A 13,959-nucleotide genomic window follows, 5' to 3' on the forward strand; every position below is an offset into this window, starting at 1 on the left:
ACAGGTCCTTAGTGTATCCTGGTACAACACGTGGGCTTTCTGCACTGTCTGCGTCATGTGCATGCATACACAGATGCATTTCAAAATCCTAAGGCAATGAAATGTTTTTGGTTCACATATACCTGGTGCTCCATTTCTCTGACATTAATGAAAATAATAAAGGGCCTCACCATTAATATTAAAAGTCTGTAAAGAAGTAGAAGTGGTTCTCAGACCTGTATCACACTGCTCAAGTTACATTCCTGAGTTTTGCTGCTGAATACACATTTTAATGCTCACTTGAATCCCCAGAGGACCCTGAGGCTGAGCTGGCTCTCGATGGTCTCTTCTAGCATCAGACTGAAACCTGAGGGCAGTGCTGTCCAGGGGACAGCCAGCCAGCAAAGATAATGTGTGAAGAAACTCTCCGATAGGCCGTTGCTTATTTATTAAGATTCCAGATACATGGGACCAGGATGGAAGCATCCTACGGTGTTTGGGAGAACACATACAGAGGTGGAAGTACGTACAGGTGGGTGATGCAATGAGGGACCGCCATTTTAAAAAATATATACATCTTAAGAAGCCATTCCAGCCATATTATCATTATTAGAAAATAAAACAATCTCCACATAGTGCTTTTCTTTGGTGCTCTTCCGTGGGCATGGGCCCCTCTGTCTTCTGGTCACAAGTTTGTCACTACTTCCCCTCGCCAGAACCCCCCTCCACCTTCGCCAACTGCACAGGGGGAGGGGAGAATCTGGAGGGAAGGGAGGCCCCTGACACGGGGGTGGGTGCAGATTCTGGCTCCTCTAAGGCCCTGCCATGACCTCCCACCCAACATCCTACTCTGGTCTTCCTACTCGGTTCTTAAATTGTGCCCTGGGAAATCACTGAAGTTTCCTCTATGCCCAAACTGGGAGCCACCATCAAGGTTCACATGAGACAAAACCAGTCTAGAATCTTTAGAAAGGGTGGGGACATGGGGACCAAACAAAACCCAGCCAATACCACCTTCTCCATGGTTGGATTTTTTTCATTTTATTTCTTGGTTCATTTCAATGACCTGTATCATGAGAGTACAACTGAGAAGGGCTATTTCCTCTTTACAGATTTTCCAGGAACAGCGGATTTGCAGGTAAACTTCAGTTTTGTTCTGTTTGGGGGGATGGGGTGTCCTGAACTCTCCTTGCTCCACCGTCTTCCACTAAGTCAGGGCCCCCCCTCTTCCCAGGGAGGTCCCAAAGCTGGCTAGGCTTCCAACTAAGAAGTTGGCTCCTAAACTTTTTCTCTGAATGCCAATGGATCCATCAAGTACACACCAGGGCCTTTCCCATTGGACAGAATTCTCATCATTACTGATACATTTCCTGTTGCCACTGGAGTTTTTTAAGTGTAAAAGCAGCAGCAGCAGCAGGATCCATCGCATTAGCACCAAGCCATCAGGACCACCGCCCCCTCTTTGCTTTAAAGGGGCTCTGATGCCGGGACACTTGCAGATGTATGCAATCTGGCGAGGCAAAGCTGCCCTGTGTACAGAACACCCACCCACCACAAACCAGTTGTCGCACTGTTAGCCAGAGATGCTTTTTCTAGAAAAGATGGACTACAAAGGCCAGTTGTGCACAAGCCCCTGCCGCAGCTCACAGCTTGGGTCCTCACGCTTGAGCAGTGACACTACAGAGAACAGGGTGATGAGGTACGACCCTCTGCCCCACCTCCTTGAGCACACAGCACAGTGAGGGGCTAGGGGAGGCTCCCGCAGAGCAGACCCCAAGTTCTCGCACCGTGCCATCTCCCTAGTCCAGACTTCATGGCATGGCCTCCAGTGGCTAAGTTAGGCCTGGGTTTTACCCCTGGTCCCTTAGAGGCACCTGTGCATCTGTCCGCCCAGATTGGAGACTGCACAGAGAGCTAGGGCTGAAGCATCCCAGATCATTCCAATGCTGACTGACAAGTGACTGTGGCCGTCCCCACAGGCAAAAGGGAGGGGGGGCACACTTTGCTGGTCTGTGAAGTCTCTTGGAACCCCTGACATTTTCTATATGAAGGTATCTGAGAGCAGCTGCTAGGATTTAGCCAACCCTCCTGCCTAGGGTGACCTCAGCACATCCCAGCAAAAGTTCAGAAGGAGCGGCGTCTGGGGGTGGAGAGGTGGAACCAGCAGTAGCTGCTTCCCTTGGAAAGCTGCGAGGTTGTGGAGGAGAGCACCTGGCCTCCTGGTCCTAGTGACGGGTGGGTGGGATCTGCCTGCCTCTCCAAGTGATGAGAGGTCGGGTTAGAATGTGTGTGGATTCCCCAGGGATGTGCCCCAGGGGGGTGCTCTTATCCCTGCTTTAGAAGGCAGCTGATTGGAAGGAGCTTCTCCATGATGCTCAAAACCCTTCATCCTCGGGAGATCCTCTGAGCGGCCCTCCGCCAACCCCGTGAGCACGGGACGGCATGTTCAAGGCTGCCCCCGCCCTCCCACAAGTGGGTGAGAACAAACTTTCATAGCCACTCGCAGAAATGGATGACCAACTGTCCCCATTTGGGCAGGACTGAGGGGTTTCCTGCGAAATGGACTTTCAGTGCCAGAACCGGTCCTGGGCGAACTGGGGTGGCTGTCACCTTACACAGCAGCCTGGAGGACTGATGGGGGGCCGGAGTGGTTGTCCTGCCAGAAAGCTGGTCTTCTAAGTGCACCCAGGGAGCTACGCTACACCTCCTTAGTCCAAGGATGGCAGGAGCAACCCCTCCTGTGGCGCTGATTCATGCAGCCCTTGGAATGCAGGGGAGGGGGCTTCGGTGTCCGCTGCCCCTGGATACCAGGAAAGATCAGGCAGGCTGGTGACCTCCACCGAGCCTCTGTCTTCAGGGTTCCCCCGCCTGCTCATCTCTGCTTCTGGGCCTTTCTGTGCTCCGCAAAGATTGGTTTGGGCCTCTCCCTATCCTGACCCGGTCCTCCCAGGGCTGCCAGAATCAAGTGCCCAGGGTGGCCTCAGACGGGGTCAGGTCCCTGCATATCCCTCACTTCCCAAGGCCTACCTGCTCTGGACCCGCCCCCGGGGAGTGGGAGAAGCCAGAAGAAGGGGGAGCGCTGGGGAGTCTTGCCTGGGCCCTGCTCTTCTCTGAGCCAGCACCATTCCCACCTACGGGCCCTGAAGTCTTGGCTGGCTGAACCCACTGTGGGAGTGAGCTCTGAGGTAGGGCAGGAAGTAGCAGCAGGGCTCCTGGGGGAGAGAGGGGGAGGACAGGCCCTGGGGCCGCGGTGACAGGCAGGCGGGGACGCACCAAGGGGTGGGGTAACCAGGAAAACGCCTGAGTTCTGGCGGCTGCTCTCCTGATGGTGAGCCGGGCCTGGGAGCTTAGAGGAAGGATGGAGGGAGGGAGCCGTCTGGACTGTGGCAGGCGTAGGGCCTCTTGAGGGGCCCCACAGAACCCCAGAGTACGCAGCAACCCTGCAAGAAAGTAACTGCCCTCTGGGAAAGGGAAACCTCCAGAAGGTACCCCACTTGAGTATGCCAGAGTCCTGGGCGCTAAGCACTGCCCACCCAGGCCATGGACAGAGGACAGGGGGGTCGGGCATGGGGTTAGGAAATGTGTTATGTTAGTGCTGCCTCTTGGTGATTTGGCAGGGAGAGGGGGCACCTCCTCGGTGGTCTCCAGCCTCAGGGGAGTCAGCTCTGGCCCAGGCCTCAGCGTTGCCCGTGGCGGAGGAAAAACATACCAAAGAAAAAGCCAGTTACAGATGAGCCCCGCGCCCTGCCCTCCCGTCCCCGTTCCCTACCCCACAGCACCCAGGACTCCGCACACAGCCAGGAGGCGAGGAGCCCCTTCCTCTGGGACTGCTCGTGGCCATGATACAGGACTTGAATGTTGAGGCTGGTGGCTGTGGAGGTCTCCCCGTCGGTTTGTCTGTCCTTGGGTGGGAGTCGGTCCTTGTGCCAGGCCATCAGACCTTGGCCTCCAGCATCTCCAGGAAGAGTTTGTGCATGGGCACCTTGCCTTGCAGTTTGATGCTGTAGAAGTGCTGCACGGCCTTGGCAGCTGTCTGCCGAAGCAGGGGCAGCGTCAGCAGCAACTTGCCCGTCCTCCGCGGCTCCTCGTGGCGCTGGCTCAGCTCGTAGTCCTGCAGCGCCTCGTGCAGCAGGTCCTGCAGCTTCTGGACCGCCTCCAGATCCTCGATGTACATGGAATCTGTGGGCACAAGGCAGAGCATCAGCGGGCGTGGCCGGAGAGCACTGCCCTGGGCGTGGGGGCCACCCCGGGGTCCTTGATCTCTGCTTTGGAGCCTTCCAAATCCTTGCTTTACAGAGAGAGAAACCCAGGCTCAGAGAGGTTATGTTGCCGGTCTGAAGTCACAGAGGCCAATGACAGAGCTGTGGTTCACACCCAAGGAGAGATCTGTATCCATGGAGGACTTTTCTTGAGAACCCACCAAGAGGTGGCAGTGGAGACCCTGAAGGGCTTAAACACGAGCAGACCTGTCATTGTCCTGGAGGTGCCAGGTGGACTCTGGACCCAAACTGGTGGAATTGTAATCTTGCGTCCGTCACCTGCTAGCTCTGTGACTTTAGGCAATTTATTTAATTTCTCTGTGCCTCATTGTCCTAATTTTTTTTTTTAATAAATTTTTATTTATTTATTTATGGCTGTGTTGGGTCTTTCATTTCTGTGCAAGGGCTTTCTCTAGTTGTGGCAAGTGGGGGCCACTCTTCATCGCGGTGCGCGGGCCTTTCACTATCCCGGCCTCTCCTGTTGCGGAGCACAGGCTCCAGATGTGCAGGCTCAGCAATTGTGGCTCACGGGCCCAGTTGCCCCGCGGCATGTGGGATCTTCCCAGACCAGGGCTCGAACCCGTGTCCCCTGCATTGGCAGGCAGATTCTCAACCACTACGCCACCAGGGAAGCCCCTGTCCTAATTTTTGAAAAGAGATAATAGCCATACCTACCTCAAGAGGTTAAATGAGTTAATATAGATCAAGGGCTTAAAACAGTACTTGTCACAGAATAAGTGCCCAGCTAGTGGTGTCATCACCACCACCACCACCATCATCATTAACACCATCACCATCATCATCTTATCACCATCATCATCACCTTCATCATCATCATGATCTTCATCGCCATCGCCACCCTCATAACCATCATGACCGTGATGATGATCATCATCATGATTATTATTGTTACCGCTGCCACTAGGCACCAGCTCAAGTCTTCAGTGCATTCACTAACCTTACAAAATAGCTGTTACAGTTACATACACAGATAAAGGGGCTGAGCTCTGTGTCTGGGTGCCCTGTGGTGGGGGATATGGGGGGACTAAGATAGCATGGCTGGACACATGGGGCACAGTGACGGAAGATGCTCTTGGGAGTTCTATAGAATCCTGGGGAGGGCTTTGGACTCAGGCCATGAACTTCAAATGAAATTTACCTAAACCCCAGAGGGGCAGGGAGGTGCCTGCTGACAGCTGGGTCTGAGCAGAAGCAAAGTAGAACCCACTTCATGGCCTTGGGGAAAATAACCAGCCCTCTTCTGATGTGCTTTAAAGATATCGAGCCACCACCCTGAACTGCAGCCCCCAGGGCCTGCCAAAGGTGGGAGGGTAAGGGTGCATGTGAATCAAGGGAACTTGAAGCTCTGGGTGGGTTGTCAAGGAAGACTGGGAAAATTTCCTGAATTCTTCAAAAAAAGCAGGGCAATTCCTTTGCATGCTGGGTTGGTTTAGATACCAGACTGCCAAGGGCAGTTGTACCAACTGGCTAACCCCAGTAATTCCCTCTGACATTTTGGATCCATACTCAGCCCATGCCTCCAAGGGTCCTGTCTCTTTTTCTTAGGAGAATAGCAGTAGAATGAGGTGGATAAGACTCTGGAGTCTCAGATGCTGTGTGACTTTGGCCAAGTTACTTAGGCTCTCTGAGATTGTTTCCTGTCTGTGAAATGGAGCAAATGAGAGTGCCTACCTCACAGGGTAGTGGTGAGGGTTAAATGAACTAGCACGTCATCAGGCACTAATAAATGTTGTTACTATCATTACTGTGAAAACTCAGACTGCAGGAGACTGCTCTTGCAGGGCCGGCCCCATACCTAAGACTCCTCCACATTTTTCTGCTCCTTGTTACCAAGGCGGTGAGGACTCTTCCTTTGCCAGCTGGGGATGAAGCGTGGCTCCATTCCTACACTCTTGGCTGATTCCAGAGCGTGCAGCCAAGATGCACTGGTCCCTGTAAGGCTGGGACCTGGCCATCCAGATTCCTTGCCTCCTGCCAGTTTCCCCTCCCCCCCACCCCACACTCCCCAAGGAGGCCATAATTGGCAGCTGCCTTCGACCAAAAATGAAATAAAATAACATTGGAAGATTAATTCCTTTGCGATCCATCAGCGAGTCTGTATCGATGGCATTGATAAACTGTTAATTACAAAATCAATGGCTATGAATTTTTTCTGCCATCAGGGAGCCTTGGAGAGGCCGGGAGGTGGGGTGAAAGACATCCAGCAGGCTCCGAGGGGGCGTGGTTTGGGGTCATAGCCTCTGACCCGCTACCGCCCACTCAGCCTCAGCAGTGGCACCCATGGTGGCCCTCGGGGCTGCCACCAGCACCACTCCAGTGATCTCCTAGCCCCTGTCTCTCCTCCAGCTAACACACTGTCTGCCTGGGTGACTTTCCTACCTCGCTGCTGAGGACAGGTCGCTCCTCCACAACCTTTCATGGCTGCCTCTACTGACCCTATTCCACCCCACTCCCTTCAGAGTCCTGGAGCCTCTGCTCTGACACCAACAGCTCTTCTAGCCTAACCTCCAAACAGGCCTGTTCTTTCTGTTTCCTGCCTGCATCTGATCGCTCCACGACGCAGCCAAGGCCTGAGGCATCACAAACTCCTCTTTTTCCACTTGGAGCTCTTGAACCTGCACAGAGCTGCAGGATGGCCTGGTAAATGCCACTGGGGCAAGAAGTCTAGGTTCCCGGCACTTTGTCTCTCATGGCAAAGCACCTACTCAGGCAAAGCTTGATGCTAGCGGCAGCTCCTGCCGGGCTCCGTCGGTCCTAAGGTGTTTTGTATTTGTATGTGTGTATGTCTGTGGGTGCGCATGTGCATGCGTGCATGTCTGTATGTACTGAGATCTAAGGCCAGAGCAGCTGGCAGAGCTAAAGAGTCCTCTGAAAGCTTGGCATTGAGGAGTGGGTGGAGACGACAGCTGAGTGGCCTCCCACCTCCTCACGTCCCTCTCCTGGCCTGGGCAAGCGTGAGCTCCGGGTCTTGTGAGAAGTGGTCGGGAGAGTCCAACATTCAGGAGGTGCCCTCCAGGGTCTGGGCAGCCTTGCTGCATCTCGCTGTGCTTGCCCTGTGTCCTCTGATTTCACTGGTTCCCTCTCCTCCTCGGCCCACCTAAACCCCCAGCCCCTCTACAACCACTTAAGACAATGCTTCCCTTTGAATAGGAGAGCGCAGGGAACTGTGAGGGTGTGAAACTATTCTGCATGATATGTGATGATGGAGATTTGTCGTTGTGCATTTGTCAAAACTCATAGAACCAGACAACACAAAGAGTAAGCTCTGAAGGCAACTGTGGACTTGTGTTAATAATAATGTATCAGTATTGGCTCATTGGGCTTCCCTGCTGGCGCAGTGGTTAAGAATCCACCTGCCAATGCAGGGGACACGCGTTCGAGCCCTGGTCCAGGAAGATCGCACATGCCGTGGAGCAACTAAGCCCATGCACCACAACTACTGAAGCCCGCGCGCCTAGAGCCCGTTCTCCGCAACAAGAGAAGCCACCGCAGTGAGAAGCCCGCGCGTCACAACAAAGAGTAGCCTCCGCTTGCTGCAACTAGAGAAAGCCAGCGCGCAGCAACGAAGACCCAACGCAGCCAAAACTAAATAAATAAATAAACAAATAAATAAACAAACGAAACTAAAAAAAAAAGCCATCAGATTAAAAAAAAATTGGCTCATTAATTGCAACAAATTACCACACTAACGCAAGATGTTAATAATAGGGGGAATTGTGTACAGGGGCTGGGGAATGAAGGTGGGATGGTGTATGGAACTCTATATACTATCTGCTCAGTTACTCTGTCAATCTGAAACTGTACTAAAACCAAACCAACAGCATTAGCATTCTCTAACAGACTACATTACAATTTTGGAATCAAGGTGTGTGTAAATGGTCTCTACAGAAGTATGTAAAATGTTTAACTCTTATTTTGCATTAGTTTTTTAATAAAAGGGACTTGAACTAAAAAAAAAAAAAAAAGCTTCCTTCTGTCTATTAGGTCACATTCCCTGGAAGCAGAGCCTGAGATGGGGGTTCGGGTGCATGGGATTTGTGGCGAGTGTGCTTTCAGGAGAAAGGAAGGTGGGGAGGCGGGATAGGGCGAGGGTGGGGCAAGCACGGTAAGGATGCAGCCTGGCTTGCGCCTGATTCCACTCCAGGAGTCCAGCCTTTGGTTCCCCTGTGTGGGTCCGCTTTTGGCTGAAGGTGCGAAGGGGGCGGCGGGGGTTGGTTGTGTAACCCTCCAAGCAAGGCAGGTGAGGGTAGGTCTCTGGCGAAGGGGGCAGTTGTGCGCTATCAGCAGCAAAATTCAGCAGCTGGAGCACGGATGCACTAACCCAGTAAAGGGGGTCTGAGTGGGGCAGTGACAGCATCCCCTGTATTCTCTGTGAAGCCATTTGTTAGGGGACCAACTGTCTCAGTTTTACAGGGACTGAGGTTTCCCAGGACATGGAACTTTCAGTAAAAGTGTGACAGCATTAAGCAAACTGGCTGGTTACCCTATTTGTACTGTCTCCATCTGGAACCAGCTCTCCCTCTTCCATACACTGATAACACTTGTTTTCTCTAATATTAATAATAATGATAATAATGAATATTTATTGAGCATTTCCTCTAGGCCAGGCACTGGGCTAAGCGCTTTATCTTCAATCATTTAAAAAAGTGCTTGGAGGAGGGATGGGGATGTCCCCACTTTACACACAGGACAGAGCTACGGAAGGTTGCCAACTTGCCCAAGGTCACACTGCTACTAAGTATCAGAGCTAGAATTTGAACTTGGGTCCAATTTGAACTTGACTGAGATTTGAGCAATTGACTACTGCATGCGCCCAGCAGCAGAATTATGTGTCTGCGTGCCTGACACTCTCTCTTTAGGATAGGGACCCTGCCTTTCTCCTTCTCCTGCAATCCCCACCACAACCCCTGCACCTGGCCTGGTACCTGCAGAGTGTGGACACAGGTTACATTCAAGCTCACTCACCTGAGTTACCAATGCCCGGCCCCTCTCCCCAGACAGTCTAGCTAGAAGTTGGTGGGCGCTAAAAGAAATGGAGTGAAGCCTCCTTTTTAATGCCAGGAAAGTTTTCTCTCTTGGGCCTGAGCAATTTGAGTGGGAGATTCAAGGAGTATGTATAAGCTTGGAGTTGATTTTGGAATCAGAGGACCTTGGTTTGGGTCCTAGCTCTGTCTGACACTCTTTAACTGTGTGACCCTGGGCAATTTGCTTCCCCTTTCCAAGCCCCAGTTTCCCCATTTGTAAAATGGGGTTAAAATAATAACTTTGCTCATAGGGTTGATTGTAAGATGAAATCAGTTCATGGCTAATTGATTTAACAGACTGAGTACTTATTATATGCCAGGCATATTGTAAGCATAATTATATATAAATAAATCCCTTCCATAGTCTCCTGGGGTGGAGTCTTCTGGACTGTTTGTTGTTCTCATTTTACTGATGAAGAAACTGAGGCACAGAGTGAAGTGAGGCACAGACTTGCCCAAGTGGCAGGAGCAGGATTTGACTCTTAGCAACCTGCCTCTAAAATCTGTGCCCTTAACCCTGTGCTGATCTTCATGGCAAGGGCCCAGCAGAATGCCCTGCAAATCAAGGCCTTAGGAAATACTCAACCAATGCCAGCCTTCATCACCATCTCTTCAACTCCAGGCCACCCCTTGCACAATCTTTGGTGACAAGAAGCTGTGGCGTCTTCACACCATTCCTGCCCCTTACAGAGGTCCTGCTCACAGGCCCCAGAGCTGTGCTCCCCAGGCCCAGAAGACCTCTTGGAGCTCCCCCTGAACGTCCCACACCTGCCCGTACCTGAGTTGGCCAGGGCCAGGGCCTTGAGCGTCACAAACTCCTCCTTCTCCACCTTGAGCTTCTTGTACCTGCGCACCAGCTGTAGGATGGCCCGGTAGAGCTCCAGCAGTCCCGCGAGGCGGGAGTGCTCCTCGTCCATGATGTAGTCCTCAGCGTACACCAGCTTGTCGTCGTAGGGCAGCGAGCGGTACACGATGCCCAGGATGAGGATTTCCATCCAGGCACTCTGCAGCAGGCTCATCTGGTCCCCCAGAGAGAGGTTGGAGAAGCCTGCAGGAAGAGGGGACAAGCAGGGCAGCAGAGGTCAGGTGGGCAGGCCAGGGGCCTCCCTGGGGCTGGTGGGGAACCTCTGGATCCTGCCCCTCCCTTTTACCTGCTGGTCTCATTGTCCTTCCCTTGGTGAATGAGTCAGACATGCAATTCATGGAAAAGACTTAACAAAACAAGAGCTCAGTCAATGTTGACAGTTGTTATTATCATTATTATTGTTAGTTCTATGGTATTTTTCGAATGTGCAGAGAGGCTCTTTGATTAATTAAATGCATTTGTAATTTAAGGAGTTATTGAATTCATAGTAGAATCAGGAGGTGGCAGTATAGGGTGCCCTCCACTCAGAGGAGTTTCCATATCCCCTCTCTGCTCAGTGCAGGGGAGCCTTTAGTGCTTTAGAGTGACGACTGACCTCAATGCAGAGTCTCAGCTGTGCCGAGACTCAGGGGCCCAACCAGGAAGGAGGAGGAATCAGCTGTTCCCGGCCACTGACCACAGCCTGGGGCTGCTAAGAGCTCAAGAGCGCCCAGGGTCAGGGGGCATTTTCTCACAGGCAGCCTGTCCTCCCAGAGGTCAGACCCCTGCTGGCCTGGCCATCACTCTCTACCTAACAGTGACCCAAGCAGTCCTGTATTCTGTGAGCTTGGATCATGGGCGTTTCCCTCTCCCTACTAGCAAGGAGGCTGAGTTCAGAGTGAAAGAAGGATGGGGGCAGGGGCGGCTCCAGAATTATGACACTGTCTTGTTCAGTGTGCTCTGGAGATTGCCTGGGCTTGAATCCCGACTCTGCGTTTACTACCTGTAGGTTGACCTTGTAAGAGCTGTGCTACTTCCCCAAACCTCAGCTTCCTCATCTATGAAATGGGTATAACAGTAGTGCCTGCTTCAGAGAGTCACTGTGAGGTCTAAATGAGACCATGATTACAAAACATACATTTACTGAGCTCTTACTATTATTATTAATGATGAGAAGAAAGTCTTCATCTGCAAAATGAGAATGACACACTGGAACTGTATTATATATGCACTTAACTCAGGTAAAGTCAATTAACATCTTGATTTAAGAGAAAGAAAAAAAAAAGGAAGGAAGGAAGGGAGCAGCGAGGGAAGCAGGGAGGGAGGAGGAGAGTTGATTTTCAAATATCTTGGTCACTAAACACAAGGCAGTAACTTCAACCAGAAACTCAGTGATGGGTTCCAAGACGGACCACACCAGATGTACCAAAAAGGAAAGGTATCCACAAAGCCATTGCACTATGCACCCGTCATGGACAACTGAAATTAAGGGAGCTCCACGGGTAATTTTGCTTATGTAGGACTCTTTACTTGCTGACCTAGAACCTAAGCCCACTTAGATGCAGTGCTCTGACTCGGGGTGCGGTGAGGATGAAAAGAGATGGTCGTGGGAAGCACCTAACACCTCCCCCTGCACACAGATGGTGCTCAGTACACCTGAACGAGGAAGGTAGTGACGGCTGTAGCTGTTACTATTACTGTTGTTGCTGTTGTTAGCATGCTATTGACGTGATTCTTCTCCCCTGCCCCCAGACTGGAGGCCCGGGGTGGTCCCGAGCCTCTGGATTGGCCAATCCCTCTGGGTTTTCTTGGAGTCTATTCCACCCTCATCTGCTGTCCTCTGTCTCTAAAAGCCACTGTCCCTCCTTGTTTTCCAACCAGTGCAACAACCAGTGTCCAACTGTAAGGGGCATCCAGGGGAGGAAGCCCCCCTTCACTCAGCAGGTACCCCTTTCCCAGTAAACACCCTTTTTAGTCTGACTATCACAGTTCGCAGGCCGATCTGCACAACCCGGACCTGGGATCACCACCCGGCTGCTGGCATCCCCGGGTGATCGCCCACAGAGCTGGAGCGATTACACTGCTGACACGGGGTGAGCGGGGATTGATGCGCCTTCTCGGGGGAGAGGCTGTGGCACAGAGGGGTCAGGTGCTTGTGTGTTGTCGTCCGGATCCCAGAGTGGGAGCGGGTGAGCAGCTGCCCGTGGTGGCGGGGAGAGCCGGGTGGTAATGAAAGATAGATAGAAATGGACATCCAATTTCCCTTATCGGGCCTCTGAGCAGGAGAGGCCTGGGGCGACATTAATTAACAGATACCAATCAGCCAGCACGGGGGGTGTGTGTACGTAGGGACGTGTGGGACTGCACTGGGGGTGCGGGTCTGAAGGCAGACAGACTGGGAGGGAAGATGTAGGAGGTGGACGGGGCAAAATTAATAGACAATTGAATTGGAAGGTGGCAGAGAGGGAGGGTGAGGTAGGAGCTAGGCTTCTGGAAACGAAAGACAAAAGATTCACGAGAGGCTCAAGGCTAGAAGAACATAAGCAGCACGCTCTGCCCCCTCGTTCACGCCCCACATACTTTCTGAGCACCTACTAAGTGCCAGGCCCCGTGCTAGGCACCAGGGACAGGATGGCCAGCTGGAACCAGAGCCGATCCCTGCCTTCAAGAGCTCAGTCAAGAGGGAAAGCCACACCCCAAGTTACCGCGTGTCCCCAGGAGGTTACAGCTGTAAGAAGAGCTCCAGTGAGATGAAGGGCTGAGAACATGCAACGGGGGAATTTGGCCCAAATGAGAGAGTCCGGGGGACTCTGCAGAAGAGGAGACTTTGCGGCTGAGCTCTGAAGGGCGAGGTGGAGCCCTGAAGGGGTGTGTCTGCTCAGACCGCTGTCACTCCTGTGCCCCGGGCTCCCGGGAACACGGGCACCAAGCTGCTCACCTTCCGAGCCCCACTGCCAAGCGCCCAGCCTGGTGCAAAGGGGCCCCACAAACATTCCTGGCACAGAGGCGAGAATGAACAGATGCCACCGGGCCTCAACTCCTGGGTGACGAGAAGATGGGCCAGAAGAACATGGTTGGACCCTCTTAGTCCTCTAGACATGAGTCCGGATTTAGCTGCCTTGGCTAATCATGCCTGAGTGAGAGACAGGCCTACAGGGCAGGTCGGTGGCAGGCGGTGGGGTGGAGGGGGGAATGGAGCACCTTGGGGATGTGGGACCACCACCTGAGGGTGTCCTGAGGCCTGTGTGCACACCCCCTGCTAGGCTGGTTTGAGGAGTGACTCAGCCCCTGACTCTTCTCTTCTTCCTTGAGCTTCTTCAGAAGGAGCCAGAAATAGCTTTGAAAATCCAGGTGCACACCCCAAAGTGCTGCACAGCGGATAGAGGCTGCTTCGTTTTATGCAAGGTCAGGGGGGAAATATTGGATATTTTCTAGTATTTGAAATAGCTCAAATATTTTCTAATGTTTGACAAAAGAAACACAAGAAGGAAAAATGAGAAATAAAAATTATCTCTAGGAGAAAGGAGGGGGAGGGGACGGGGATGGAGGTGAGAGTTCTGCCTACGCGTTTTTGTCTAGTTCTGGCTTTTGAACCTGTCCGTGTTGAAGAAGTGACATTAAATCAAGCATAACATAAAAGGCATTCTCCCTTCAACCTAGCAATCTCACTGCTAGGAATTTCTCCTAGAAAGCAAAGTATGCGTAAACATACAAAGATAAACGTGAAAAGGCTGTTTGTTAGATCTGTTTGTAACGACCCAAAGCAGGCGACAACCTAAAGGTAACCAATGTACTATATGTACTTACTATATAAATGTAATAAAATGTAATT

At 52.2% G+C, this 13,959-nt stretch overlaps 1 protein-coding gene across 1 annotated transcript in view; it reads right to left on the reverse strand.

The window, feature by feature from the left end:
* Positions 1–3,913: 3,913 nt before the first annotated feature.
* ESRRB (estrogen related receptor beta) overlaps positions 3,914–13,959 on the reverse strand; it is a 105,676-nt gene continuing 95,630 nt past the window's right edge. Inside the window, exons 6-7 of the mRNA XM_068560340.1 lie at positions 10,062–10,331; positions 3,914–4,158 (exon numbers count right to left, since the gene is read on the reverse strand). Coding sequence (XP_068416441.1) covers positions 3,914–4,158; positions 10,062–10,331 — 515 coding nt within the window. The remainder of the gene's footprint in view (positions 4,159–10,061; positions 10,332–13,959) is intronic.

The sequence above is a fragment of the Eschrichtius robustus genome, chromosome 1, assembly GCF_028021215.1.
Source record: "Eschrichtius robustus isolate mEscRob2 chromosome 1, mEscRob2.pri, whole genome shotgun sequence".
In the NCBI taxonomy this organism is placed as follows: domain Eukaryota; kingdom Metazoa; phylum Chordata; class Mammalia; order Artiodactyla; family Eschrichtiidae; genus Eschrichtius; species Eschrichtius robustus.